The following is a 24,913-nucleotide window of genomic DNA, read 5'->3' on the forward strand; positions in this document are numbered from 1 at the left end:
TTGATATTTATTCACCAACCAAAACATATTAACATCTCCTTCTTCGCATCCGTCATTTAATTGAACTAAATAATGCAACTAAACTAGTTTATCATCCCTTTCATTAACAGCACTGGATCATACATACATCTCTTTATATAGCACCATACCAAAAAACACAGCGACTTCTGTTTTTCATACTTTTTTAAGTACCAAAAATTACAAAAACTGGGCCCAAAATTACAATACTTACGATCTAAACCCTCATATGGGGTATATTTTAATACACTAAAATATTACTATTTAAACTTTTTGTTTTAACAATTTGTTTCTCTCGCACTCTCACTCTCACACAGAAGGCATCAGTTTTTTTGACATGGTTTATATATACAATCTACATATTATTTGCATATTAGTTTTGCTTATTTGCATGCTCAGACAAATAGCACATCTCACGTTTTTACTTCCCACCAATACTAAATTGGCTCAAATATTCTATATAGTAACATAAAAATAAACTTTTTATACAATTAATTTCCTAACATTTCTTTCCCTAAAAGATTTCTATTCGTTTTGTATTTTTGCTCGAAATTGGTTTTATATATAACGCCGCCTCAAGGTGGGATGGTTGAAATATGAGATGTACTGTCTCTCTCTCTTACTTTTTTACAGACTTATTAGCTATATACAAGGAAACATAAAAATAGTAAACAAATAAGATACTGTGTCCGATGCTTTAAATACAACAGCATATTCCACATCTAATTAAATTGTTCCCTAACAACTACCTTTATCAACAAAAGTATTGCATTTTTTAAGTAATTCATCTAATTCGTATGTTAAAGAGTGTATGTTCTCCATTCATTTACATGGGAATTTCAATTGGAAGCGAACTATAAAACATACATATCGAGAAAACCCAATTTGGAGCCAGTGGAGCACAGTGATATAAAATAGAAATAAGTCACTAATTTTCGTATCTTTTCGTATGTTAATACACTGTGCTCAAGTGGACACAATTTGGCGCCAGTGAGGAGCACAGTGATATAAAATAGAAATAAGTCACTGAATTTTAATATCTTTTCGTATGTTAATAACACTGTGCTCAAGTGGACCCAATTTGGAGCCAGGGGAGCACAGTGATATAAAATAGAAATAAGTCACTGAATTTTAATATCTTTTCGTATGTTAATACACTGTGCTAAAGTGGACCCAATTTGGAGCCATGAGAGCACAGTGATATAAAATAGAAATAAGTCACTGAATTTTAATATCTTTTCGTATGTTAATACACTGTGCTCAAGTGGACCAAATTTGGAGCCAGGAGAGCACAATGATATAAAATATAAATAAGTCACTGAATGTTAATATCTGTTCGTATGTCAATACACTGTGCTCTTGTGGACCCAATTTGGTGCCAGGGGAGCACAGGAGTGATATAAAATAGAAATAAGTCACTGAATTTTAATATCTTTTCCTATGTTAATACACTGTGCTCAAGTGGACCCGATTTGGCACCAGGAGAGCACAGTGATATAAAATAGAAATAAGTCACTACATGCTAATATATTTTCGTATGTTAATACACTGTGCTCAAGTGGACCAAATTTGGCGCCAGTGGAGCACAGTGATATAAAATTGAAAAAGTTACTGAATTTTAATATCTTTTCATCTTTAATACACTGTGCTCAAGTGGACCCAATTTGGAGCCAGTGAAGCACAGTGATATAAAATAAAAATAAGTCACTGAATTTTAATATCTTTTCGTATGTTAATACACTGTGCTCACGTGGACCCAATTTGGCGCGCGCGCCAGTGAGCACAGTGATATAAAATAGAAAAAAGTCACTAAATTATAATATCTTTTCGTATGTTAATACACTGTGCTCAAGTGGACCCAATTTGGCACCAATGGGAGCACAGGGAAATAGTCACATACAAAAACATCGAGAAAAAATACTTCTGGAATTTAAAAATATTTTAAACTTGGTATATATGTTCAATATCGGTTACTCCATCCGTAAACCAAAAGAAAAAATAGTTTCAAGGCACATCAGTGATTTTAATAACTTGCGTTTGCTTAAGATAATACTTATGCAAAAACATACAATTCCGGCACATATGTTAAACTCTAATAACGATTTTTACCCAAAAAAAACTGTTAAGAATTCGATTTTTTTTTTTGGTCAAAATCATTATTAAAGTTTGACATAATATGTGTCGGAATTGTATGTTTTTTTATAAGTATTATCTTAAGTGAACGCAAGTTATTAAAATCACTGATATGGCTTGAAACTATTTTTTTCTTTTGCTTTACGGATGGATTAACCGATATTGAACATATATACCAAGTTTGAAATATTTTTAAATTTCAGAAGTATTTTTTCTCGATGTTTTTGTATGTGACTATTTCCCTGTGCTCCCATTGGTGCCAAATTAGGTCCACTTGAGCACAGTGTATTAACATACGAAAAGATATTATAATTTAGTGACTTTTTTCTATTTTATATCACTGTGCTCACTGGCGCGCGCGCCAAATTGGGTCCACGTAAGCACAGTGTATTAACATACGAAAAGATATTAACATTCAGTGACTTATTTCTATTTTATATCACTGTGCGCCCCTGGCTCCAATTTGGGTCCACTTGAGCACAGTGTATTAAATACGAAAAGATATTAAAATTCAGTGACTTATATCCATTTTATATCACTGTGCTCCACTGGCGCCAAATTAGGTCCACTTGAGCAGTGTATTAACATACGAAAATATAATTATTAACATTCAGTGACTTATTTCTATTTTATATCACTGTGCTCTCCTGGCGCCAAATTGGGCCCACTTGAGCACAGTGTATTAACATACGAAAAGATATAAAAATTCAGTGACTTATTTCTATTTTATATCACTGTGCTCCACTGGCTCCAAATTGGGTCCACTTGAGCACAGTGTATTAACATACGAAAAGATATTAAAATTCAGTGACTTTTTTCTATTTTATATCACTGTGCTCCCCTGGCTCCAAATTGGGTCCACTTGAGCACAGTGTATTAACATACGAAAAGATATTAAAATTCAGTGACTTATTTCTATTTTTTATCACTGTGCTCCACTGGATCCAAATTGGGTCCACTTGAGCACAGTGTATTAACATACGAAAAGATATTAAAATTCAGTGACTTTTTTTATTTTATATCACTGTGCTCCCCTGGCTCCAAATTGGGTCCACTTGAGCACACTGTATTAACATACGAAAAGATATTAACATTCAGTGACTTATTTCTATTTTATATCACTGTGCTCCACTGGCTCCAAATTGTGTCCACTTGAGCACAGTGTATTAACATACGAAAAGATATTAAAATTCAGTGACTTATTTCTATTTTATATCACTGTGCTCCCCTGGCTCCAAATTGGGTCCACTTGAGCACAGTGTTATTAACATACGAAAAGATATTAACATTCAGTGACTTATTTCTATTTTATATCACTGTGCGCCCCTGGCTCCAATTTGGGTCCACTTGAGCACAGTGTATTAAATACGAAAAGATATTAAAATTCAGTGACTTATATCCATTTTATATCACTGTGCTCCACTGGCGCCAAATTAGGTCCACTTGAGCAGTGTATTAACATACGAAAATATAATTATTAACATTCAGTGACTTATTTCTATTTTATATCACTGTGCTCTCCTGGCGCCAAATTGGGCCCACTTGAGCACAGTGTATTAACATACGAAAAGATATAAAAATTCAGTGACTTATTTCTATTTTATATCACTGTGCTCCACTGGCTCCAAATTGGGTCCACTTGAGCACAGTGTATTAACATACGAAAAGATATTAAAATTCAGTGACTTTTTTCTATTTTATATCACTGTGCTCCCCTGGCTCCAAATTGGGTCCACTTGAGCACAGTGTATTAACATACGAAAAGATATTAAAATTCAGTGACTTATTTCTATTTTTTATCACTGTGCTCCACTGGATCCAAATTGGGTCCACTTGAGCACAGTGTATTAACATACGAAAAGATATTAAAATTCAGTGACTTTTTTTATTTTATATCACTGTGCTCCCCTGGCTCCAAATTGGGTCCACTTGAGCACACTGTATTAACATACGAAAAGATATTAACATTCAGTGACTTATTTCTATTTTATATCACTGTGCTCCACTGGCTCCAAATTGTGTCCACTTGAGCACAGTGTATTAACATACGAAAAGATATTAAAATTCAGTGACTTATTTCTATTTTATATCACTGTGCTCCCCTGGCTCCAAATTGGGTCCACTTGAGCACAGTGTTATTAACATACGAAAAGATATTAAAATTCAGTGACTTATTTCTACTTTATATATCACTGTGCTCCTCACTAGCGCCAAATTGTGTCAACTTGAGCACAGTGTATTAACATACGAAAAGATATTAAAATTAGTGACTTATTTCTATTTTATCACTGTGCTCCACCGGTGCTAAATTTGGTCCACTGGAGCAGTTACCGTAGTACTATTTCTAATTCGGAAGTAAATAAAGGCATAAATGGCGCTCTGTAGAAGTAGAGAATGCTCGATCGTCGAAATGACGCTCTGAATATACCTCATATATAAAGGAAAGTGCTAGTTGTCCATTCACACATGTTTTACGTTTATAATATAACACGCATGCGTAGAGTGAATATCTGAAGAAAAACGTCAACGAGAGAAAAATCGACGAGTGAGTTTTTTAGCCGGAGAGTCGGGAAAAGGCAGTTTGTTCTCCTATTCTTCTGTTGGTAAGTGAAATTGTTTGTTTATTAGATTTATCGGCGTCTTTAATAATCTGAACACATTTTTACTCTAAACGGAATTTAACAACGTGTAATAACTGAAATATAACCGGAAGTCAAAACAGCCCACCCGACCGGCCGCCTACTACTAGGCCTACACTACTACTAGGCTACCAAGTACCACCACCACCACCAACCATTGTGTTCTTGATTTGATGTGGCACAGAGAGGGCGAACTAAGCACACCTTCTGTTCAAGGTCTTTAAAAAACGACTAGGCTCGCCTAGCCTAGGCCCAGCCTAGGACTGCGTAAAAGTCTAGGCCTAGATCATGTTTTTATGCAAAATGAATAAGTGTTATTCAATCTGTTTTAAGATTTTGCTTTGTTACTTGGGTAAATGGTCTAACAAAGAAAAATTACTGGTGTCGAGATTAAAGATAGTACACAAATTAAATTTAATTAATTTTATTAAGACTTTTATAATTATTTCATTTTTCTATTAATTGAATGATGATTGATGGAAGACATAAACCTGATATAAAACCATAATTTAAAGGGGAAAAATAGACATACAGTAGAAGCCCATTGACATTGGAAATGCACTTCTGTCTTTAAATGTCATTATTTTGAACTATTAATCTTGTTTTTTAAAAGTGAAATAATTATTTGTGGGGGTTATTTACTATAGTATTATTTAATTTAAAACTAACAAATGCCTATTCAAAATTTGATTTATTAACCTTTATTTTTCATATTTTCATTTCATATTTCATACAGTACGTCAGTCTACTACTACTACTACTAGCCTACATCACATTAAATTATAACTACTAATAAAAACTATTATTACAGGTCAAGTGTTATCAGTATAGAGATATAATTCTTAGATTACCATACAATAAGGGTTATCTTTGCTACATTACACAGTACCTTATGTTTTGCATTGAGAATCATCATATGACTTTTGAAGCATGAAGAAAATAGTTCTAATCATCCCCGTGTCCTTTGAGTGCGATCAATGCCTTTAAAAGAAAAAAAAAATGTAATTGAACCTGGTTGCTATACTTTACTATTTAGAATCAGTCAATCAGTGCTATAGCAAGGGTATTGCTAAACAGTGCCAAACCTCCAAACCACTTAAAAGTTAAATACTGATTATATCATGACTAGAACTATAAAAGACAATTTATATGATGAAAATATTGTAAAATTACATTTAAAGTGCTGATCTGAATCATTTATACCTCATAATTATATGATCATAAATCCCAAAATAAGCATATATTTATAAAATTCAACAATTGACAGTTAAATGCAAGATTGAATCATAAACTGACACTCTAAAATATTCCGCTATAAAGTACTACTAAAGGGCATGTGGTAGCATTATGTTGTGTATAGTGTTGTCACTGTGTGGTGCGTGTTTAGTGGGACTGTAATAAAGGCATCCTGGATCAGGAAGGGAGTTGCTATACTATAGTATCCAGGAAAAGTACTTCCTTACAATACCAATTAACAAAGCAATCATAAGTCAATGTTAATCTTGATATCTTTTTAACACTTGCCATGTCATTCTGAGTTTACTGAAAAATAATAATAAGCTTCTGAGATTTGTTAAGTTGATTTGTTTTGTTACACAGTACTGTAGTTCAGTTACTTTAGTAATGTTTAAATAACTAAGTTTTACACTGTTTTTTATACTGAAAAATGAATTATTTTTTGTATACAATGTTTAGCGTACTGTACATAGAGAAATCTTGTTTGCTAATACTACTACTAGCAACAAAATTCCTCCATGCATGTACTAATAATAGACTTTTGTATCAGGACTGAACAACACACAGACACAATCCATCTGGCCTTGACATGGGTGACATAACAACAACATGAATGGATTTAGTTTCCAAATCATGATAAAATAAGCATAATAACTAATCACCGATCAGAGTTCTGGATCATCACAATAAAATCAAACATATTTTGTTATTGTGTTTCCTTTTTCTATCACTATACAAAGGCCTTTTACCAGCCTTCTGTATTCATAAGCTAATTCAAAATTCAAGTACTAATTATACGTACACATATGTTCAATGTTGCAAAATGAATTGTTAATAAAAAACATAGAGGCTAATACTATACAGTTGTAAAATATAATTAATCAATGACTTATGATAAGGTGAGGAGATTAATATTGATAATTTTACGATTTTATTTTTTTTTATTACAAGTCTACTACCACTACTATTGTTGACAATGAACTCCACTGATTCTCTTGATGTGTTGAAAGTCCAAGTCACTCATTTGCAAGATTTATCTGAAAAAATCCATTTTGTGAAAAAACAATTGCAGAAAAACAGCATTGAGGTAATTGTGTATTAAAGTTTTTAATTATTAATATTATAGTTAATTGTTGTACATGTATACTTAAATTAGCTTTAATACAATCATTGATCTAGAGTACTGTATGCTCTCAACCAAGACTCAGACTTGGACAATTCTTCTTGATACTGTATGTAGACACCCTACCATTAAACCACTTCACTTCATTTGAATTCTGACTGGGTAGTTCAAATTATTTTCACTGCATTTGAATTCTGATTGGATAGTTCAAATTCATTTCACTGTCAATGTGATTTATAATTTTAGGCCAAAGGAGAGGTGCACACAGGCATCAGTCGGCAGTTAGAGGCTCTTAGATCACGTGAGTTATGGCTGGTAGACCAAGTCGATACCATTCAAAATGTCAAAGAAGATATTCTAAATGAACAACTTAGCTGTATATATCATGAACTAGGTGTAGCTGAGACACTCCTTTCCTCTGCTGGTGGTACACATCAAACTGTGCAGTTGCAGCAACAGCTAGAGACTGCAATTGCAAAGTAAGTTAATACTCTAAATTTCTACAGTAAGATAGTACAGTAATCAGTGTATAGTGCTCATTAACTGTTAATCAGTATACTGTTATTATTTCATAATGTATATTTAAATATGCAACCACTCCCTAAGCTTAATAAATCAGAAATATAACATTACTTTTCAGTGACCCTAATATGAATATTATTTTAAATATCAAGTATCTCTTTTTAGTTTGGAACAGCTAAGCTTTGAACCGAGTGAAGATGGTGATATTTACTTCACTTCTGAGCATCATAAACTGAAAGATGCGATTCATGGATTTGGTCACATACAATCAAACAAGAGGTGCGTTGTTGACATACAAGGCACCAACAAAAGGATGTGCACATCTGATGTTAGAGAATTGGATGATTTAGACCATGGCTTAACAGAACCATCAAAGAAGGAAGACAAACAAATGGTAATGTGACAATTTATTCTTGTTACAGAATCTTACTGTAATATCAATGGAGGATTTAAACAAATTATTTTTGTTTGTATTGGCAAATATTGAAAACCCAAAAACTCTCCCAAACCTGGTCTTTTCTTAAGATCCAAATGGTCCCAAAATCTTTTTTAACCATTAAAACACATTTGGAATACCAGACTTTCGAGAAAACCAGACATATTTGGGGAAGTTGACTGTAGGCTCTGACAGCAACTAAAAACAGCCATGTGAATTCCCTACAGGTTACAAAAAATAGTATTCTCAGCCTATTATCCATACAAATAATTCTGCATAATAATTAATCATCACCATATTTTGTGGATGTATATGTTTGTCAGTACTGTAAATCTTAATTCATCAAATCAGAAGTCAGAGAAACTTATTACTGACAACAAATATGATATAATTATTCTTAAACATCTGTTATTATAGGATCGTGGCGTACAATTTTCTGATCTGAAATGGTTAACCAAGACACCAAGTCATTCATCAGGCAAGTCCTATAGTGATGTGCTCTTCCCTCCATTCAGGATGCAGCAATCAGTATCAACATGGCTTCACGATATTGAGGGAGTACAAAAGATGGATGAAGACCGACAGTGTATCAGTATGTACAGTTAATTTTTACATATCTTAATATTTGTCTTTCAATAGATTTGTAAGAACTAAAAAACTAGCTTCAAATCTGTATATCTAGATAAAGTTATCAGCACCTATTAACCTTAATAGGTGTCTCCTAAATAGGTGTTGGCTGTATATATTTCACAATGTTTGCTTCACAGGGAAGTGTCCCCTTAAGCTTAAGCAAGGACGTAGATGCAATTTAAGCAAGTTGACCAATCACACGTGCCTGTTTGAATAATCTATCGCTTGTGATTGGTCACATCACTTGGTATTGCGTTATGTCACATCCTTGAGCTGCATCCTAGTGGGAACCAAGCTTTAAAAGGAATATCCCTTTATAGGGGTGTCTGAAAGAAGGGATTTACTATGTTTGTTTTCTTATTTATTAATATTAGCCAATAATAAAATGTATAGAAATTATTTCAGTTTTACAAAGCATAATCAAAACTGTTGTCTATTATAGATGACCATGAAATGAGTGATTTTGAAAGTGCCCCTGACCAGAAAACCGAATTACCAACAGTGCACCCATACTTTGACAAAATACTAACCTCTCCTATCAAGGAATGGCTTCTGAACTCAAGACTAATTCAACATGAGTATGAGAAAGGAATGAGACACTTCAGGTAATATATGTTATATTAAAAATATAGGAATTTGTTGTGCTGTAGAATGAATTAGAAGAAACCTTTGCATCAGTTGAAATTTGGTCTCTTAAGCTCTGGCTACACTATCAAATTAGTTTGACAAAAAAAGTGTGATGTGCCCAAATATGGTAGTGAAATGTCCAAATATGGTAGTGATATGACATCATCATGTCCATATATGGGCACATCACATTTAGTTTGATAGTGTAGACAGAGCTTAAAAGATATACAGTGATACAAGCTAATATAAAAATAAATGCTTTGTTTTGTAGGGATATTTCTACAGACCACAAGATCTGGTTGGCTGGCTATGAGGAAAGACAGAAATTAGACGAAGTTGTAGAGAAAAGCAAGAATATTATGTTGTCATGCACCGGTCCTTGTGCAACCTCTTTTACCAGTCCTGTTGTTCAGGTAAGCTCTTTATTTTCTTATTTAGCCAAGTGAAAATCATAAAATTTGTATGCATTTATGTTGACTTTTGCCCAATACTTTCCTAAAATATGTTTCGAGATGTAACACTATTTTCATGCTATTTACATTTTTTAGTATGAAATTGAAAACTTGGATCAAATACTCTGTGTGAAAGAAGAGCCGATGCAATCAGACATCCAGAAAGTCTGTCGAGCTAATGAAACGTGCACCTCGTATTCTGATTGTGTTTGTGATACACATTGCTGCGATGAATATACTCCGTCACACACCACTGCTGTTACTCCAGTGTCTGAATTAAAGAATCAATCCCATTGGCTGATGTCATGTGAAGAAGATAAGAAAACATCTGAAGATTCCACCTTCTCGTATTTTCAACGAGTGATATCAGAAAAGGAAGAGGATTGGCTTTCGCATAATCTGTATCAAATGAAGTTATGCGAAGATAAAACAACATCTGAAGAATCAACATTCCCATATTTTCAAAGAGTGAGATCAGAAATGGAAGAAGATTGGCTGTCGCATAATCTGTGTCAAATGAAGTTATGTGAAGATAAAACAACATCTGAAGAATCAACATTCCCATATTTTCAAAGAGTGATATCGGAAAAGGAAGAGGCTTGGTTATCAAGTAATCTTGTAAAATCTAGTTGTGTGGATTCCTCAGAATTTTCACCGCATACCGAGAAAGTGGATATGCCCAGTGATAGTATCTGGTTGGCACAGAAAGAACGAGTTCTTCAAAAAGAATTCTCTGGATCAGATGTATGCAAGATTATACAGAATCACCATTCCCAATACAACACCACTGATTGGTTAAATAACTCATGTAAAAAACAAACAACCTCAGAATCGCAAGAGTGTGACACATGGCAGACAATACAGGATCATCATTCAAAATACACAGACGCTGATTGGCACCATTCACCTAGCACACCTAAAGAAGTTAATGAAGGGATCAATCGCACTGTATCCAGAATGGCAGATTCTGAAAGTAAGGAGTATGTTAAGTGGTTGATGCCATGCGCCAGAGACGGTGAGGAGCTCAAGAAATGCCTGGAGCTACGCAAATCCACACCAAGTGTTTCTGACAGGCTCTTTGATACTGTTCCTGATGACATCCGTGGTATTCTTTACAAAATGGAAGATATACATTTAACAACAACACAACCATCAAAATGGCTGCTAAGTAGCGACAAGTAAGAACACTGACAAAGATAGGAAATCTCTCAGTTCAATTCCATGTTTTGCAGTATTCTTTCATAAAAAGAAAAGGTAAAAGAATAGATATCCCATAACCATTAAATGTATACTATAAGTATATTATTAAGCATTTTATGTATAGCTTTTTTCTGTTTCTGTTTACAAACTAATTTACAATATGGAATTAATTTACAGTGATTTAATTTATTGAAACTCTGTTTGAGATAGGTGTACATAAATTGGAGATAAGATATTATTGTTACTTTATACAAAATGGACTTAACTATTGTTCTAATGAAATGAAAACTTCCATTTAATACCAGAGTAGCATTTAAAAAAATGTAATGTCTGTAAATAGAGTAGTGTATTCAGTGTAGACTCATTAATATTTAACCCATTTTAGTTTTTAACTGTTTCTTTAATTAAATTTGAAACACTTTTTGTATGATGTAACTGTTTTAAAAGGTAACAAATATAACTAATATTATGTTACAGTATTCATTAACAATATATATAGTAATTTGTAAATGGGAATGAACTAAATAAATACTTTTTAATAATTCAAATATACTGAATTTATAGTTTACTTTTCATAACATTGGTAAACAAAATATACTTATTCTTTAGAATGTTATTGGTTTGTATAGAATAATTTAAGTTGATAAACTCAAATAAACACAATCGGTATACATTATTATAATCACATGGTATAAATTAGATGTAGTACTGTATTAAATAAGAGGTTTTGCTAGTGTACAATTATACACCTTGAAGTTTTTGGAATACCAGCTTCCAGATGGTCAGTGGAACATACACACCCAAATTAGGAATAGTTCCACAAAAAGCGTGATATATGTCATCTATGCATCTCTATTTTAAATGATTATTAAATATGATAATAAAATATTTCAATTAATGTGGTGTTTTTGTGATAACTTTAGAGCTGTGTTCTTCCAAAAATGCTTACAAGCTTGATAGATGCTGTGACAGAGCCATTTATATAATGGCTCTGGTTGGAAAATTGCCATATCGCCCTCTACATACATTGAAAAATCAAAACCAAAAATATGTAAACACACATGTGTCAACGGTTTGGAAGGACTATAGGCCTATTAACGTCGTTGTATTTTTGCGCTTTTCACCCAAGTATGACTTCCGTTGACCGAACGTGTAGGCTTGACATGAAACATGGGTTTGTTAAGCAAATAATTAAAAATCAAGTGAGCAGGTGAGGCTTTTGTATTATGATTAACCATAATAAATCTTAGGCTTACTAGAAATAGGCCAGCCATGCCATGTGCCGAGTGTTCATCACGGGGAGTGAGAGGTTCGTTCCCTCACCACTCTTTCAGGATAACTAGGCCTACAGTATATGTTTTGCGCGATTTGAAATGGTTCATGGATTTCTTTACGCAATTTCAATAATTAATAAAAGTGGGAATCCCTGTCCGTAATTTAATAATTAAAAGTATTAAAGATGTATTGTCCCCCTGAAAAAAATAATTCTTAAAATGTTGAATATGCCATTTTAATGTAACATAATAGTTATCTACTCTGATAAAAAATTGGATCGAAAAAAAATGTATTTACCTAAAAAAACTGTAATTTTAAGCAAAAAATTGTCAAATTAGCTGCCAGCCAATGGGTTTTTGGTTGAATTTAACCAGAGAGATTTTACATCTCCCTGATTTAACCATTTATTTTGTCATTTAAAGTGAAAACATTATATTTTTTCATTTTTTTTTCTACTGAAGTGATTAACTTTATTAAAACTACAAAATAACTTATTAAAAGTCTGATTTAATTAATCTTCATTTTTCATGTTTTTGGGGGACAATATATATATATTTTGTGTTCAAAACCTGCAAATCGTTGAAATCGCGCACAAAAATAATTTTATTCTAATCTTTTTTAGAGATGAGTACGATAAAGAAATCAAAGTCTCAAATTCTCAGACTAAAGTGAAAACCAAACATGGAACAACTAGAGAGAGCCAGAACTATTATTTACCACCAAAAATGAGGACACAATCCGATGCAAAAGGTGAGATAATTGATTGTTTGGAAGTGGTGAATGACCATGACAAGTAAAACGCAACATAATTTTATCCAGATGTTTGCAATTTCAAACCAAATAATTTACTTCAAATCCAATTTGTAAATAGCACAACAATTTAAAATTATGCAAATCATTCAAATCGCATATAAATAGACATTATTACAGGTTGGCTTTACTTAACCATGAATAAAAAAAAAGTGGGTCTGTACCTTTGATTAAAATTTATTAAAACGTTTCTATACTGTACACTAAGGCACCATGTCAAAGCTTCTCTATTGCAGTTACTGTCAGTAACTACATGAATGTTTAATCTTGCTATTCATACACACTCTTTATTACAGGGACTGCCTCATAAACTTCTACATAAAACAAACGAAAATCATAGATTATTGCAGTAAACAAAATAGTTACTGCAGTAACTGCAGCAGAGTATTTTTGATATAATCCATAAATTAATATGAGCCGTTGCATAATGTGGTCTTTTTTAGTTGTGGAAGAGAAACCGGAAGATAGCAAGGCCGTATTGATGACAGTTGATAGGCAAGATGAAGACCGTGCATTATTTAAACTAGAGTATGTGGACCAACATGGTAACATTCATGTCAGAGTTGTTCATATGGTGAGTAAATAATATGTTTTCTTTTGTTGCTTTGAGGTAAAATCTTGTCGCAATTTCATTTCTATATTTTTAAAATAATTTCATTTAATACAGTATGCTTGTTTCCCACTAGCAGCGCAACGCAAGAAAATACGCTTCCAATAATTGTGTTTTCCCCCGCCAGTGCGTCAGTTGCCGTAGACTTTGACCTGGTTCACCCCGCATACTTTTGAGTACGTGCTGTACTATGTTTTCCGGTGTTCTTTTGCCTTGCGTTGTTGTTGCATGTTTGTAGAACTGTTTCGTCGTCGGTTCCCACTTGTGATTCCCACACGCTTAATGAAAACTGTTCCTTACTTAAGCTCTGTCTACACTATCAAACTTTGTGACAAAAAAATGTGTTGTGCCCATATATAGACATGATGATGTGATATCGCTACCATATTTGGGCACATCACACTTTTGAAATAAATAGGGTAGGTCAAAATCAAAGTGTCTAAACATTGTAAAATGATGTGTTGAACTTTTTTTTGTAGGGTGATAATTCTGAAGAAATAGCACAAGAACTGGCTATCAAAACCAATCTTTCAGAAGATTTGTGTGCTTGTTTGCAAGATAGAATATTGAAAAATATAATAACATATACAAGAAATTAAGATATTTGTGTTTATGGTTGATTGCTTTATTTAACGCTTTATTATTACTCAAACACGGTGCTATTTTAAATTATTAGTTAGTTGAACACATCAGAGTAACTGAATAATTATGGTACGTTGAGGATGTGTGTTATGGATGGATATTATGATGTTAATTGTTTTGACATACTGTAACTGATTACTAGTATAAATCATAAATATTTTATTTATTCTATTATATATCTATAATAGTACAGAGATTTCCACGAAAAATTACAAAATTTCGACCTTTTTATTTTTCGACATAAAGTGGTCCCAAGTGTGCATATAGCAATGTTAGTGCATATTAATCGGATTTTCAAAAGGTTGAAATTTGGGTGATCTTGCAAAAAATCCCTGCACTATTTAGCACAGAATTCAACGAAAATGACCAAATTTCAATCTTTTTATTTTTTGACAAAGTGGTCCCATGACACTATAAGACGATGATATGGCATTATATGTGCACATATAGCAATATTAGTGCATATTAATTGGATTTTAAAAAATGTTGAAATTTGGGTGATTTTTTTTAAAGGCACTTAATTCTTTCATCTATTTGATCATCGTGAAACATTCTCGTTTTGAAATTTAAAAAAGCTTACAAACCTTGGCAAAGGTGTTTTAAGATTTCAGCATATAGTACCCGGTCTCCATTTAGGCAATTTGTTAATTGCCCGGCAACTCTCGGTTTCATCCGTTGTATAGATCTCAGTATTTTGCAATTAAAACTATTCTGGCTAGTAATCATTAAAAATTCAGATGCTTTTTTTCCCTTTCTTTGAGGGTATATATCCTTTTTAAAATTCGATATTTTAACGAAAAGCGTTGAAAAGCTAGTTAGCTAACCTCGTGTCCTTGGAGAAATGCACATCGCCCTCTTCTCTTATTAGTGCATATTAATTGGATTTTAAAGAGGTCAAAATTTGGGTGATTTAAAAAAAAAAATCCCTGTACAGGGTTTTTTTTTTTTGGTTGGCCAAAATATCGACATTTGAAAAGTGTATATATTGAGGTAACATGCACAGAACTCATTATGCGATCCTGCGTATGTCACGGTCACAGTATGCTGTAGTAAACATTTGTGTCAAATAATTTTGTCTGTTTTTTCAAAAATGGCCAAAATATGGACTTTTGAAAAGTATTGAGGTAACATGCATAGAACACATCATATAATTCTGCGCATGTCGCATTATGATACTGTAACCAGTTGTCAACAAATAAAAGTGTTGGAATTTGGTAATTTTTCATTTCTAGAACATGTATGCACTTAATTTATCATGGTGCCTGTCTATTGTATTAATAAATGTTGTCTAGAAATAAGGTTTTCATACTTTTGGCTACTAAAGGTGCAATATAGAGGGCACTATGTAAGCATAGATGTAAATCAAATAGGTTATGCCAATGGTGTTTAGTTTCATGACAGGCATTTAAGAGCCATTGTCTGTAAGAATCAAAGAAATATCAAAAATAGTGGCAGACTCAAAAAAATGGATTTCTTTCAAATTTTGCACATGGTTATATATGTGTTGAGAGATATCAAATATTTCACACATATATTTCCATGGCAACGGGCAAATTGGTGTTTTTGACAAATTTTGTCCTTTTTTAAAGTTTTTTAAAATGAATATTGGTAGTACTTTGATGAACGATATTTTTGTTTTGTTGATTTAATTATAAAAAATAATTAGTGTATGCATAATAACAATGCATTGTGTACCTGTTTCATATTTTTTTTAAAATTTTGATTTCATACTTTGGGAGATACCATTTATTTAAAAAAGGGTGTTTTTCAGTTTTTATTAATTGTTAAAAACAACTAAACTTTACTTCACCATAACGCCCAAAGTGGTGTTTTTTTTAAGCTGATTTTTTACAAATAGGTAGTTCTAATGTTTAATAAGTGATTTCTAAAATAAAATACTGGGGTAATTTAAAAATCTACAAGCAGTGTTGCCAGAAACATAGGCATTTTTATAAAAAAAAAACATGGTAAATTATTAAAAACATTTTATTTTCTTTGATTATCTGATTTTAAACCCATTCTTAATGTTTTATATAATTCTAGTTGTGTTGTGAAAAAAAACCCCAATATTTTTAATTATAGATCCTGTAATTCGCAGTTTTAATGTAATGTTATAGGTTATATCCTCTTGAAATTAAATAATATAAATTATCAGATCGTTGTGAATTTAAATCTTTGCAACTGATTACTCCTCTCTTATTTTGAAGCTCCTCTTTAATTTTGTTTACTTCTTCTATTTGCTAACCTAAGCAGATCCCACATGCCCATCCACCACCACTTCCGACTCCCCACACAACCCCCACCCCCCACCCCACCATAACCACAAAAAGATAAACTACAAAACTTGTGTCGATCATCCACTATAGAGTGTCAAATTTATGCAAGCACCACCCACACTGCCACTAACATCGCCCCAACCGATAGACGGATTCAAACTCCTCCATCCCACCACACCCACCTTTAAACCCCCCACCCACTTCAAATTAAAAATTGCAATGCAAAAGATAGGACATCAAGTTTTTAGACCCTCGACTCCAACCCCCTAACTATTTCAAACTCCTGGATCCACCACTTTACCCTCCCCAAAATTGAACCAATTAAAAGGTATGTTAATACTACATAACAAATATTGAAGTCCTGATGGGAACTTTCATTTCATTTAAGGTCAGCATGTAAAATACCACATTTTAAATTAAATATTGGTTTTAAATTTGTTGTTCTATTTTTTTTAACTGTGATTGTTGGATTCAGTAGTAATTATTAATTGAGAATTATCTGATAATTGCCGGTATTTAATTTCCCTTAGTTGTGCATAGCAACAGTTACTATGGTAACTATAATAGATATTCTTTAGATTTTTCATACTTATCTTATACAAATTTAAATTTGTAGATAATTAGCAAGAATGCCTAATTTGTATTTTCAAATTACCATTTTAAAGGGTCATATTCGTAAGGACTTTCTTCTGTGATTATTTTTATTCATGAAAACCCCATATTTTATTTACAGCGGGCACCTCCCGTAAGCGGCCACCTCCCTTAACAGACGCACTTTCAAAAGCATGTTTGTTCTTCCTATATCTAATTAGTGCATTTGGTACCTCCCCTAAGCGGCCACTTCTTGTAAGCGGCTGCGGCCACTTTTTTTACTAAAAATTAATTTTTTGTATGGTACATTACCTCCCGTAAGCGGCCACCCGAAAAATGTGATACTTATTGCATGGAGCTATGAATTAGAGGTCCATGTTTATTGTAGTTTTTTATATATTAGCTTTATTTCAAAGCGGTTTTAAACACATTTCTGTGAATAGATGAGAAAACTACACAGATTTTGACCGACCATTTTTCATATGATAAAAGCTTTTAAAATTTGTCTGAAAATAATAAATAATACTAAACCACCTGATTATAAACAATAATACAATTAGCTGGAAAATTGAGAGGCTCGTTGCGTTAAGAACACTGAAAAATATCGTGCATAGCCATAATACATGATTTTGGTCCTTTATCGGCAGAACCTTCCGTAAGCGGGCACTTTTCCAGGTCCCGATGGTGGCCGCTCACGGAAGGTTCAACTGTATTTTTAAAAAAACAATTATCCTTAGTTACGCCTAGAAACAGGTTATAAGATTATGATAACATAAATAATAGTTAGTACATTTTGACATAATTTGACCCACAAATGACCCTTTCACAAGATCAGAATTTTTCTGTGATTTTTGGGATTCAGTAGATACGTAAATTTGGGAAAAATTAGTAAAGTAAAGTAAATCAATTGTTTGTAGTCATGAAACCCTGTAATAAAAAAAATTGTACTTAGTTACGCATAGAAAGAGTTGCTAAAATACAGTATAGGTAAAATGTTGATGTCAATTGACCTCAATGTAAAATGTAATTATATTTTTGTCATGAAAACCCCATATTTTATTTTTTTTTTAATTATCCTTAGTTATATATAGAAACAGGTTTTAAGATAACACTGAAGGTCAATTTTTTACCTTTATTCAGATTTGTCAAGACTTTTTTCTAAAATTATTAGGATTCAGTATTTAAAGTAAATTTGGGAAAAAGTAGAAATGTAAAACTAAGTAGTATTTATGAAAACCCCTTATTTTAAAAATATTTTCGCATAGAAACAGTCACTATGGTAAAATGTTGACCTCATTTGACCTCAAAATGAATGAATTTCAAAGGTCAAGTTTGTCATCACTTTATGATTATTAGAATGCAGTAGAAGTAAAATTGAGAAAAAGTACAAATGCAATCAATTCTTTGTATTCATAAAAACGTCATTTTTTAAACGTTTTTTTCCTTAGTTACACATAGAAATGGTTGCTAAGGTAAAACTATAGTTAAAAAATAAAATTTGTTGAAAATGTTTATGAACAATCTTGTAAATTTTGATAAAACATTAATATTTGAACTAAAGTGGGGACCTGTCCTGTTTTGCATTCTGACCCCTTTTGACCTCAAATGACCTATTTACAAGTTCAGATTTTTTTTTTCTTTCTGTATCTCTTTACAAAAAATAGATGTCAAAATTTAAAAAAAAAATCTGGAGGCAATTATTTCAAAGTTTAACATTAGTTTCCATTAACTAAATATTTCAAATCAAAATACTGTTTTTCTGGCAATTAATTGAAATAAACCTGGCAACACATTCTCGTATTTTATCTAAACTATTCGTATGACTCTAGTAGCATTATGACAAGCCAAATATATATTTTATTATTGGATTAGCCATATTTAAATTTTGATTCATGTGTTTTGTTTGTTGTCATTTTGTTTGTATTTTTTTTAATTTTCTGTATTTTCCTGGCAACACAAAATCTATGTACGAAATTTACCCCAGTTTTTTTTTCGTGATTATTGTTGAAAAACCTATTGATTATCAAATTACAAAATCTTTTTCACTATAGAAAATCTGTGAAAAATGGCAAAAACATCAAAATTTGGATAATTGACCGTTGTCATGGCAACGAAGGCTAAAAATTAAAATGAATGTTGTAGATATGCTTTTTATTGAAGTGTCTATTCATGGTAAAAATTTGAGAGAAATCCATTTTTTTACATCTGCCACCAAATCTTTGATTTTTACAGACAATGGCTCTTAAAGACCCCTTCCCTTCAATTTTGGACGTTTTTTGGAAAATAATACATATATATCACTTTAAAAACATTAAACCATGTCATTCCTTGTCTTAAATGTACGTTTTATGGTAAATTATGATAAAAAGTGAGAAACAATGCACTACCTAAGTAGCTCGCGGCGATCGACCTCTCGTGGACGGTCTTAGGCCTAGCCTAGCTAGGCTTAGTTTTGTAGGCCTAGCTGGTAAACATCGGTAACGTACGAACATCGTACGCTAGCTATATACCTAGCCTGGCGTTGTATAGTTGCTGCTTTAATTGTCTATCTATTTTTGCCAGACTCCGTTGATACAAATTGGGGAAAACCCGGTATTTTCGCTGAAAAGTTAGGAGTCTTCCATTTGTTTTGGCCTCACGATCGATCGAAAAGTGGCCGAATTACAGGTGAAAAACAAAAATATCAATCCGCGCGCAATGCATTTTGGGATTTATAGCGGGCCGCTATAATTATTAGAATCGACTTATTTTTCACATTTTTAACCGTTTAAAGACGAAAAAAGTTATCGTAATAGGACCATATAGTATTATTTTTACATTAAATATAGTTTGTGATCTTAAATTAGATCTAAAAAACGTAGGGAAGGGGGCTTTAAGGATGTTGATGCAGTCAGAATTTAATAATCCCTGTACTATAGTACAAGGATTTTTTTCAAAAATGGCCAAAAGTATTGAAAATTATAATATTGAGGTAACATGCACAGAACTCATTACTGTATGCGATTCTGCGCATGTCACAGTACTATTATCATAAAATACAGTAACCGAGTGTCAAATTTAAGACATTTTTTTTCGATTTTAGTCGAAAATTTTATTGATATATATATACAGTACACATTGTCTATCAAATTCACAATGTAGTTTTTGAAAAATGTTATTTCTTGAGGAGCAAATACAATTATTGAGAGGTTTTTTCGAACAGCTTTTATGAATTACACTATAGTTAAAGAAAACCAAATATTTTGATACGGCTATCCCTCTAATAAATTACTGGTTACACAAACTAGTTTACAGGATAATGGTGTGGCTTATTTACAAGTACTGATCCTAGGAAGAGACAAGAATAATCAGCTAAGAAATATTCACTACTTACTTTTGTATGGTCTAACGTTCAGTCAAAATTAAAACTGATCTGCTTCATGTATGTAAATTATAGATTGTGTTTTACATAATTAAAATAAACAATATAGATTACTAGTACACTTTAAGTGCAGAATGCGTAAATGTTTAATATGATGGTATTACTGTTTTGAATTCTCTTCATTCATCCTCTTCCATTTTTGGTGCCAGGTAATATCTCATGTATCCCAGGTTTTCAATTTTATATTCAACAACTGAAAAATTAAGAGCAATGGTTAAATATATATCTAGTCAAATCATATTCAAGTGTATCTACCATTTGAAAAGAAATATACACAAACTGTTCTAGTTTTGGGTGCGTGCTAATAATTTAAGAGTGCGAACAGAACCAGACAAGGTTAAAAACGATCCCCAGTTAGAGCACCCTCTATCGGACACATAACGATACTTACCTAATGGAGCGTCCGACGTCATAGAGAGGATAACTTGAGATGAAAGTGGTGTTGCTTTAGTAAAAAAGTTGAGATATCGAAGAGCAAAGTTTAATTTACAGGGTTCCGTTGTCACCACAGACACCTAAAAAAATCACATTACGAAAGGTCAAACATTTGTTGTATTCGATTGGGAATTTACCGTTGAGTACAGTTTTTCCGTTGAGTACATATTTAATGGAGTATTTTGAGTGTTGAGAAAATTTTGCACTCCAGTGCATGGTATAAAGAGCGCACACAATTTTGGGGTACCACTCACATTTTCCTCTTTGTCTATACTAGCATCTTGCACCAGGTTGATGGTTCCGCTGCCGAGGTCACCATCTGCGGTGAATGTCACACCTTCTTTGCCACATTCCACGGTAACAGTATCACCAATCTGGCTTAAGTCACGACAGATTCGTTGAAATTCTGATGATGGCATCTTTACTATTGCTTTGTATTCTTGATCCTTCAATAGACAAAGTTACAGATGTTTACTATTTACTAGAATACTACTGTACCAACATTGTTGTATGGGGAATGAGGGATTACCAATAATAAAAATGTATAATGGTAGCAATACAATAAGGCCTGCTTATACGAAGATGAAAAAACATTTCTAGGATGAAAACTTTGTTAATTTCTTTTTATTCCACACCAAAAATATATCTTATCCATTATCTTTGTTTTTAAAATGTTCTCTTTTTTGTTAAGATTCATAGAATTTTATGTGCCTTATTCGGTTTTGGCCCTGGCTATCTTTTGGTCTAGGCATAGTCTTGTATCTTAAATCATGGGTAGCAAATGGTCTGCTTTTTTTTTTCACCTGGTTCTAGTACAACACATCATATCCTACTTACTGGAATTCCAAGGTGTTCTTTATCAATGTTTATTAATTTAACTTGATAGTTTGATTGTTTGTCTTGATTGGGTGATTCAAATTTGAATACAAGATTGTCTGGTTTGTCTTCTGCTTCAAGTGTGATGATGTCATCATTGCTGGCACATTTTAAAATCTTTGACATTCTGAATATAAACAAACCATTATTAATGAGACTGAAAACGACAAGTTATAAGTACAAATTTTGCAGTTATAAAATCAAATACTGAGAAAAATGGTGATTATTGATTATTAAATTATGAATAATCATGCATTAATAAAATGTTATGTCTAGAAACATGTAGGTATTCATACTTCTGGCTACTAAAGGTGCGATATAGAGGGCACTACATAAGCATCAAATAGGTTTTATGCCAATGGTGTTCATTGTGCAGTTGCATGGCCGGTATAAACTTACGACTGGGGAATTTAAGGATGTTGATGAAGCCAGAGTTTAAAGCTTGTCAGTACTTATTTTTAAAAATTTCTTTTGTTTTTTTCCCATTTTTTTTTCACCATTGCTTTCGATTTTTCAAGGGTCGGAGGCCTGACATTTTCAATACTGTACCTTTTGTAGCCAGTACATGGTACTGTATTCCTTGCCACGGGGTTAATAAAATATAATTATATATGAACATGTTGTATAAATTATGCTACTGTATTCTGTGATAAGCTCACTTACGTTGCTAAATTGATACTGATAGAGACGTTGCGATCACATCGATACTGCTCGAACCCATCTGCTTGCAGTAAGCAGGTTACTAGACTTACATGACTGCTATCCATAGCTTGCATGGTGATTCCTGTCAAAGAATAGCAAACTAGCTTAAATAATTATATTAATTAGGCCTACCTAGCCTCTAGCTTTTATAGTTAGGGTCTAGGGTAGATGTACCAATTTGCGGTTAGTGAAAGGTCAAATCATTAATACGCTAAATGTGTTATAGTTGTAAGTGAAAACAACAATTGTCAATTATTTATAATGTATATCCTTTATTAAAATACATAAAAAAAAAAAAACAATGGCCACTTAATAATAATTCGTTAAATACTAAGGACAGCTGATGCAGCAGTTTGCGGAACTCAATTAGCGGTAATGCTTTTAATTAATATGCCACTCGAGTTTGGTCACATGACTGAGAATGTTCAACTTTAAGTGTAAACATGATCGTAGTGTTTTAAAGCATAGACAAAACACAAACAAGTCGAATTCGCATATGTCGAAAAATCGCGAAAGTCAAATTTTTATGAAAGTCTCAATTCTTTCCTATACATTACTGTGTAATTTTTATTTGTAAGTAAAAATTCTTTCTTTAGTGCGGCAACAACGCGCTAAAAAAGCCGATGAAACGTAGGTAATTCGATAAACAAACGACAGCAGTGATAATGTGGGACCATATCGGTTCTCTCAAGCAGGTTGTATAGCATAGGCGGCGTCCTATAACTTGCGCTAGTATATTATATCTCTGCGTTTTGTGGGTACCCATTTTGTGCTAGACAGATGGCAATAAACAATGGATACCTACATGTAAGTGGAGGCCCCAGGGTACCCCCTTTCTTCTGTTCGCGCTAAAGACCTGAAATTGTCCATCCATAGGGTCAATCATTGTTTTGATGGCTAGCGATCCGATGAAATAGCTTAGTGAATTATAAAATAAACGATTGTAACTTTGGAAGAATATATTAAAGGTACTAGGCTAGGGCCTAGTAGGCCTACTATTACTAACAAAAACAATAAATAATAGGCTAGGCGTGAATAAATAATAAATTACATTACTATACTAGGCTAATTAGTTAATGAATTAACTGCTAATTGGGACAAACCGCTAATTGGTACATCTAGGCCTAGCTAGCCTATTTAGCCTAGGCCTAGTATTTATTAATATTATATAGCCTCTATGCCTTAGCTAGGCCTGGGCCTAGACTACCTACCTAGCCTAGGCTAACATAATAATCTTGTCATTATAATACTTTGGTCAAGTAAATTATGAAAACAATACCTGTTGATGTGCAGTCCCATGTTCCATCGACGACTAAATCTTTGATCGATTCAAGAATTTTTTTCAGGACAGAACCTTGTACGAGTTTTGCTTCAAACATCTTGATTTTACTTCAAATGGTAAAAATAACAAAGATAATGTATAGTCTAAAATATAATCTATTAATTTACTTCGATTAAGTGGTAATTTAGATGTTGATGTTTCGAGTATACACGGATACAAAACATAAGTTTAGCAAAACAAGTCTAGCCCCGCTAACAGCACAAATGTAAGTGGCTAGTTGCGGGAAAATTTCGCGCGTTTAGGGTCGAAAGAAAGCAACTGGCGGGAGCTCCACTGATTGGACAGTGATAATCAGTCGGAACGTAATGGGTGATACCATTTTCTTAAAAGGGATAAATATAAAAATTACATATATTGTTAAAATTTAAAACGACGATTCATCCATAATTAATCTACTATAGTATCCAGATGAAGTTGAAAGAGCTAATATAATATTCCTGTAAAGTTTGTATTGACATAGGAGTATAGTGTGTAAAAATTATCTAATTATCATAACCTATAAACTAAATAATACCAACTACTGTGTGGTTCGTGTTCAGACATGACAAACAGCATAAACGTCACAAGTCTTGTTCTTTTGTTTATCAAGTCAAGTTGACTAAATAAGCTAACTTATTTCTCCATGGCTGGTCTGACCGTATTATATTTACAGACCTCATTCCTACATATGCATTCGGTGTATCTGGGATCATTATGGATTATTATTATGTAGAATTAAATTAAAGAAAGAAAAAGGCCTAAAAATATAACATATAGAGGGCGGCAAACAGATAATTTTAAATAATCTTTAATAATAGCATGCAAAGGGTGGTGTCCAACTAAATTTAAACGTTGAGGGCAGCATGTAGCCACTACGCAACAGGGGTTATTTTTAGCACAGAAACATGAAACTTTTCTGTGGCGCGAAACGTTTGATT

General features: G+C 32.7%; 3 protein-coding genes across 3 annotated transcripts; 2 read left to right on the plus strand and 1 right to left on the minus strand.

Moving 5' to 3' along the window:
* The first annotated feature begins 4,631 nt into the window (after positions 1 to 4,631).
* On the plus strand, positions 4,632 to 11,910 carry LOC144844509 (uncharacterized). The gene is made up of 8 exons (XM_078701448.1): positions 4,632 to 4,754; positions 6,978 to 7,113; positions 7,396 to 7,628; positions 7,837 to 8,065; positions 8,525 to 8,699; positions 9,180 to 9,342; positions 9,636 to 9,777; positions 9,913 to 11,910. The coding sequence occupies exons 2-8, from the start codon at positions 7,003 to 7,005 to the stop codon at positions 10,996 to 10,998; spliced, it is 2,139 nt and encodes a 712-aa protein (XP_078557574.1). The 5' UTR covers positions 4,632 to 4,754; positions 6,978 to 7,002; the 3' UTR covers positions 10,999 to 11,910.
* A 145-nt stretch (positions 11,911 to 12,055) lies between these two features.
* Positions 12,056 to 15,055, plus strand: LOC144844510 (UPF0561 protein C2orf68 homolog). The gene is made up of 4 exons (XM_078701449.1): positions 12,056 to 12,226; positions 12,914 to 13,041; positions 13,545 to 13,675; positions 14,191 to 15,055. The coding sequence occupies exons 1-4, from the start codon at positions 12,078 to 12,080 to the stop codon at positions 14,308 to 14,310; spliced, it is 528 nt and encodes a 175-aa protein (XP_078557575.1). The 5' UTR covers positions 12,056 to 12,077; the 3' UTR covers positions 14,311 to 15,055.
* Positions 15,056 to 20,271: 5,216 nt separating this feature from the next.
* LOC144844404 (proliferating cell nuclear antigen-like) lies at positions 20,272 to 24,213 on the minus strand. Its single transcript, XM_078701299.1, has 6 exons — positions 23,934 to 24,213; positions 22,616 to 22,736; positions 21,914 to 22,079; positions 21,331 to 21,522; positions 21,033 to 21,156; positions 20,272 to 20,834 (listed from the first exon to the last, which is right to left on the minus strand). The coding sequence occupies exons 1-6, from the start codon at positions 24,031 to 24,033 to the stop codon at positions 20,761 to 20,763; spliced, it is 777 nt and encodes a 258-aa protein (XP_078557425.1). The 5' UTR covers positions 24,034 to 24,213; the 3' UTR covers positions 20,272 to 20,760.
* Between the last annotated feature and the right edge of the window lie 700 nt (positions 24,214 to 24,913).

The sequence above is a fragment of the Antedon bifida genome, chromosome 6 (assembly GCF_963402885.1).
Source record: "Antedon bifida chromosome 6, ecAntBifi1.1, whole genome shotgun sequence".
Taxonomy (NCBI): domain Eukaryota; kingdom Metazoa; phylum Echinodermata; class Crinoidea; order Comatulida; family Antedonidae; genus Antedon; species Antedon bifida.